Source organism: Hippopotamus amphibius, chromosome 3, assembly GCF_030028045.1.
Source record: "Hippopotamus amphibius kiboko isolate mHipAmp2 chromosome 3, mHipAmp2.hap2, whole genome shotgun sequence".
Classification (NCBI taxonomy): Eukaryota; Metazoa; Chordata; class Mammalia; order Artiodactyla; family Hippopotamidae; genus Hippopotamus; species Hippopotamus amphibius.
Window position 1 is genome coordinate 196129622 of NC_080188.1, and position 6386 is coordinate 196136007.

At 45.4% G+C, this 6386-nt stretch overlaps 1 protein-coding gene across 1 annotated transcript; it reads right to left on the reverse strand.

Moving 5' to 3' along the window:
- Window positions 1-1343: 1343 nt before the first annotated feature.
- Window positions 1344-6128, reverse strand: LOC130848870 (ferritin heavy chain-like). The gene is made up of 2 exons (XM_057727244.1): window positions 5989-6128; window positions 1344-2076 (listed from the first exon to the last, which is right to left on the reverse strand). Exons 1-2 carry the CDS (start codon window positions 6126-6128, stop codon window positions 1344-1346), a joined length of 873 nt encoding a protein of 290 aa, XP_057583227.1.
- Window positions 6129-6386: the final 258 nt, after the last annotated feature.

The window sequence follows — 6386 nt, forward strand, 5'->3', positions numbered from 1 at the left end:
AAAGAATTTTAAGGAATTGAAAGAATTTTAACCTCTACTTAAATTATCTTTTTTTACTGCATACATTAAATTGAAATGACTTCACATTGAACTTAAAGCAAAGGATCATAAAAACTTCAAAATGTTTTGACCTCACTTACTGTTCTTTGTCCTCCTGCTATTCAAGACAATGAGTTTTCATATCCACACATCTTTCAACTTTCTCTTCACCTCTCCATGTTTTTCCTATTCACATTGCTAATTTCACAATATCAAGCCGCAAGCACTGCATTAGACCTTCATCTGAACCAAGTCGGGGCCTAGAGTCCTTTGCAGGGCTTCACCATGCCTGAATTTCTTATTTTGATTGACCTCTAACTGGCTTGATTTCATTGTCAAGTGGGTCTTAAATATTCTTTACAATGCTGTTTCCCTCTGACCTGATCCTTGAGACTGTCCAAAGTTGGCTTAGTACTAGAAAGACAGCAGCAGGAGGTAGAAAATGTAGGAGTCACATTTTTGATCACAAATAATTTTTTAGACTCTGTTTCACTGAATTCTGCCATGGGTTGTTGCTGTGGAATGTTGGAGCCAACCCAAGCCTTTTTCCTTTTAAGCATCCACTTGTGGATGACTTCATCACTCTTTCCTGAGCTTTGAAATTCAAAAAGCAGTCCCACCTAATCACAGTGCTCATCTTTCTGTACGAAGTCTTCCTGGGACACAGTGTGTAGTTTTATTTTCTTTTTTCTTAATTGAGAAATAATGGACATATAGCAATAGTGGACACTAATCTCAGATGTACCTTTTTTCTTCCTTGGAATGAGAACTTTTAAAGCAACTTTCAAATACAATATAGTATTGCAAACTATAGTCACCATGCTGTACATTACATCCCAGGACGTACCCATCTTATAGCTGGAAGTCTGTACTTTTTAACCCCCTTCACCCACTTCACCCTTCTCACCCCCACCACCTCTGGCACCCACCAATCTGTTCTCTGTATCTGTCACTTAGGGTTTTGCTTTGCTTTGCTGTTGTTTGTTTTCAGATTCCACATATGAGATCACACAGTATTTATCTTTTTAAAACATATTTATTTATTTATTTGGCTGCACCAGGTCTTAGTTGTGGCATGCAGGATAGATAGATAGATAGATAGATAGATAGATAGATAGATAGATAGATTTTTTTTTTTTTTTTTTTTTTTTTCAGGAACCAAACAACTTTACCGAAAGAAATGGCAAAACTGGAAGAACAAAACTGAAGGGAACTTTCCCTGCAAGGGCAGTACTGCGGTCTGCAAGGCAGGCGTGGCGACCTTGGGCAGTCACCCTGTGGCTCTGGGAGAGTCCAGTCCAGGCTCAGTTCTCGTCGCCATCGTCCAGGGTGAGATTCTTGAAGAGGGCCTCTGGCGTGTCGACCCCCACGGCCTCCATCTTGCTCACGGTGGTGATGTGATCCGCCAGCTCCTTGGTGAGCTCCGCCTGCGGGTTGAGACAGTGAATCTGCAGGAAGTGACGCAGCTGGGGGTCCCGCTTGTCGGCGGCCAGCTGGCGCAGGCCGAGCAGGCTCTGGGTCACACGCCCCTCCAGGAGCAAGACGCACTGCATGGCCTTGAGGCCGCTCTCCCAGCTGCAGGTGTCTGGCTTCGGGATGTCGGGGAACGTGACCCGGCCCCCGCGCTGGTTCTGCAGGCGCATCAGCTCCTCGGCGCGCTGGTTGTGCTGGTCAGAGAGGCGCAGGAAGAAGCGGCCTAAGAACCCCAAGGCCACGGCCTCGCTCTGGAGGTAGAAGGCCAGGGCCTGGCACGTGAGGGAGGCGTGGTGCTCCAGCGTCTTGTGGCAGTTGACGGCGGCCTCGCAGTCGGGGTGGTAGTTCTGGCGCACCTGCGGGGGCAGCGTGGGCAGCATGGCTGGCGGCGGCGGCTGCGGGTCCTCGAAGACCACGGGAAAGGAGGTGCGGGAGCGGGGGCCACGCGGCAGACAGCGGCGGCGGCGCAGGCGGCGGCGGCCTCGCAGCGTCCCCAGGGTGGATGGCGGTGCTGGCCGGAGGCGCTGGACTCCGGGCCGGGCGGCAGGCGGCTGGCTGCGCGCTCTGGGAGGGACCGGAAAAGGCGGCGGTTATGAGGATTAGGGGGCGACCGTTACAGGAAGCGGCCACATGGGGTGGGCGGAGTCAGCGGGGGCGGGGCATGGACGCTGTGTCCCAGGTTTCTTCATAGTCTGGGTGAGGAAGGGCGCCTTTGACCTGAGCACCTGGCACCTACTGAGTTTTTAAGTTTGCATGAATAATTTTAATTTGTAAATTTATCTGGTCCTCTGGTTCTTTCTGCAGAAGCCTCTTATTGTATAAATCCATTTTCTTCCTTTAAAATTCTAAGAATATGAAGTTGAAGGTTTGAGAATATTCTCTTCTGTTTTCTGTATTATATCCGGTGGGGGGGTGTGGTTTCCTCCAGAAAGAGTTCCTTTTGTTCATCCTGATCTTCTCTTACTTTCCTCAATACCTGGCAAACCTTTGTTCATTTACACTTAGGAAGAAAGGACTCGTTTGATTAGCCCAGGTAACTAGCGCAGATCAGCTCCAGAGTTGTGGTGTCAGCATGCAGGATCTTTGTTGCAGAGTGTGGGCTTCTCTAGTTGTTGTGCGCAGGCTTAGTGTTGTGGTCCAGGCTCTTTAGTTGTGGCACTTGGGCTCCAGAGCATGCAGGCTCAGTAGTTGCGGCACACAGGATTTTCATTGCGGCATGCAAGATCTTCATTGCAGCATGCCGGCTTCTCTAGTTGCGGTGTGCGGGCTTTTCTCTTATTGTGGTGCACAGGCTCTGTAGTTGCAGCTCACGGGCTTAGTTGCCCTGAGGCATGTGGGATCCTACTTCCCTGACCAGGGATCAAACCTGCGTCCCCTGCATTGGAAGGTGGATTCTTAGCCACTGGACCACCAGGGAAGCCCTAGTATTGGTCCTTCTCTGTCTGACTTATTTCATGTAGCATAATACCCTGTAGATCCATCCATGTTGTCACAGTGGCAGAACTTCCTCTTTTATGGCTGAATAACATCCCATTGTACCCGTACACTGCATTTTCTTTATCCATTCATCCACTGGGGGACACTAACGTTGTTTCCATATCTTGGCTGTTGTAATTAATGCTGCAGGAAACATGAGGGTACACATATCTTTTTGTGTTAGTTTTCATTTCCTTTGGATAAATATCCAGAAGTGGAATTACTAGGTGGTATGCTAGTTCTATTTTTAATTTTATAAGGAAATTCCATACTATTTCCCATAGTGGCTGCACCAGTTTGCTTTACCACCAGCAATGCATGAGGGCTCCCTTTTCTCCACGCCCTCTCCAACCCTTGGTGTTTCTGGTCTTTTTGACAATAGCCATTATACCAGGTGTGAGGTGGTATCTCATTGTGGGTTCGATTTGCATTTCCCTGATGATGAGTGATGTTGAGCATCTTTTCACGTACCTGCTGGTCACTGTATGTCTTATTTGGAAAAGTGTCTATTCAGGTTCTCTGCCCCTTTCTTAGTCTGATTGATATTTTGCTATTGAGTTGCATGAGTTCTTTTATATTTTGGATATTAACATCTTATCATATATATGACCTGCAAATATTTTCTTCCTTTTCATTTTTTGGGTGGTTTCCTTTGCTGTACAGAAGCTTTTAGTTCAGTGTAGTCCCACATTTATTTTTGCTTTTGTTGCCTTTGCTTTTGGTGTCAAATAAAAAAAAACATCATCACTAAGACTGATCTGATGTCAAGGAACTTACCCCTATGGTTTTCTGTGGGAGTTTTACAATTTCAGGTCCTTTGTTCACATCTCTAATCCATTTTGGGTTAATTTTTGTGTGTGGCATTCAGCAGTTGTCCAGTTCCCTTCCTCTGCATGTGGCTGTCCAGTTCTCTCAACACCATTTACTAAGGAGACTGTCCTTTCCCCATTGTTTATTCTTGGCTCTTTTGTCTTAAATTAATTGACCATATATGTGTGGACTTACTTCTGGGCTCTCTGTACTTTCAACTTATATTTAGATTTTACCTTTTCATGATTTTTTTCATTTACTATGACTTTGAATTTCTCTTCCATATATTTGGTTTCTTTTAGGGACATTTGTTCAAACTTCTACATCCATTAGGTTCCTTCAGATTTTTTATTTGTTTGGCTGCGTTGGGTCTTCGTTGCTGTGTGCAGGCTTTCTCTAGTTGTGGCAAGCAGAGGCTACTCTTTCTTGTGGTGTGCGGGCTTCTCATTGCGGTGGCCTCTCTCATTGTGGAAGATGGGCTCCAGGCACGTGGGCTTCAGCAGTTGTGGCTCATGGGCTCAGTAGTTGTGGCTCCTGGGCTCAGTTGTTGTGGCATGGCATCCAGGCTCTAGAGTGCAGGCTGAGTAGTTGTGGCGCATGGACTTAGTTACCCGGTGGCATGTGGGATCTTCCAGGACCGGGGCTTGAATCTGTGTCCCCTGCATTGTCAGGCAGATTCTCAGCCACTGCACCACCAGGGAAGTCCCCTCCTTCAGAGTTTTAGAAGCATCTCTCTTTGGTTTCCTACTATTGGCTGTTGCTTCTGAGAAGTCTGATGCCACTTGATTCCTGATAACCTGGTGTCTGAGGTTTCTTGTTTTCCTTCCTGAGATATTTTAGGATCTGTTATGCACAATGCAGTGCCATGATGTGGGCAGGTTTTGTTTTGTTTGTTTGCTTTTTAATGTTACTGTTTTAGTCACTTGAGAGGCCCATTCATATGGAAACTAATATTTTCCATTTGGGGGAAATTTCCCTGTATTTTGTCTTTGCTGATTTCTTCCCTTCCTCCTTTTCATTCTCTCTTTAATTCTCAGTCTCTTCTCTCTCTCTTCCCCAGCCCCCATCTCATTCTTCTTTGTGTGTGTGCGGGTTGGGGGGGGGTGGGGGGTGAGAATTACCTTCTTTGTGTATTGAATTTCCAAATTCTCTAATTTTCTTTTACTTACTTTGCTCTTAAAAAAAAACCTCATTGTCGTTTTGGTCTCCTCTCTGAGAGATTTCAACTTCATTTTCTATCTTACATTGATTATTTCCTCTAAAATATAATATTATTAACAAGAATTCTTATTAATGAATTAATTTATTTTCAGGATCTTCATTTTTAATCACCTCATGTTGATACTTTATGATGGGAAAAGTTCTCCGAGTATATTAGTTACCATTTTGTCCTGTTTCTGGTATCGTCTGTTTTTATCTATGATTCCTTTGCCCAACTCTAGACTTTTGTCCTTTCTTGGTGACCTAATAAGCTCTTTTCACTGACTGGTGAACTTCTATGCCTTTAAGACACATCCCAAACATCATTACCTCTGTAAGTGTCTTCTTACCACTTCAGCGAGAGTTTATCACCATCTTCATCTTACTGTCCCTGCACAGTGACTATAGCTCTACCATGGTATTTGTGTATGTCACATTTCATCATAACTTTTATACAAGTGTCTCTTTCAGGAAACCTAGCTCCTCAAAATCAAGAACTATGTCTGAATCTATGCGTGTGGACTTTCTGTAACAAATTCCAGGAGCAAGAACATTACAGTGGTCACCAGGTGTGCTGTAAACGCTGTAGGTCATCCTTCACGTTTCTCACGTGCAGGCATACTTTGTTTTATTACTCTTCGATCTGTTGCACCTTGCAAATATTGCATTGTTTACAAATCGAAGGTTGTGGCAACCAGATGACGGTTAGCATCTTATATTAATAAAGTATTTCTAAACTAAGAAATGTACATACCTGCAGACATAACGCTGTTGCACACAACAGACTACAGCACAGTGCAATCAGACTTTTACATGTACTGGGAAACCAGAAACATGCACGTGACTCCCTTTATTGGGATATTCGCTTCATGACAGTGGTCTGGAACTGAACCCACAATATCTCCAAGGTCTGCCTGTATAAATTTACATCAGCCTCAAGTGAAATATTGACTTGATGATGATGACATAGACAGCCCTTAACGTCATTACCGTGTTTTCTCATCCACGTCGCGCCCACCTTTAAGAACAAAAGTTGTGCTGTCCTCTCCAGCTTCGGGCACTCTCCTCCCCCACAGACGATGTCCGCCATCCCTCCATGGCATCCTTTCACCCCTGTGCGTTGCCCTCATCATGACTCACCTTGACAGAGCTCATGCCCCAGGGAGCTTGTCACTTGTATTTCAAGCACCTGACACATGGTAGGCCCTGGGGACATTTTAATGACAGTGTTATTAACTGGAAGGAAGCAAATTTGTGGGGGACTCTGTGGTCTGCCACAAACCCATGCAGAGGGCAGAGCTAATTCTCATGCAACACTGAGCCGGAGCCTGGGGAAGTCTTCCCGCCATCGGACAGGAAGGGGTCGGGCCGTGAGGGGAGCTCAGAGA

Excerpts from the sequence above, each read along its gene's own strand:
- LOC130848870 (XM_057727244.1), bottom strand. The coding sequence starts at position 6,128 with ATGAGGGCAACGCACAGGGGTGAAAGGATGCCATGGAGGGATGGCGGA. Across the intron at positions 2,077-5,988 it reads GACGTGGATGAGAAAACACG|AGCGCGCAGCCAGCCGCCTG; the intron begins GTAATGACGTTA and ends GGTCCCTCCCAG.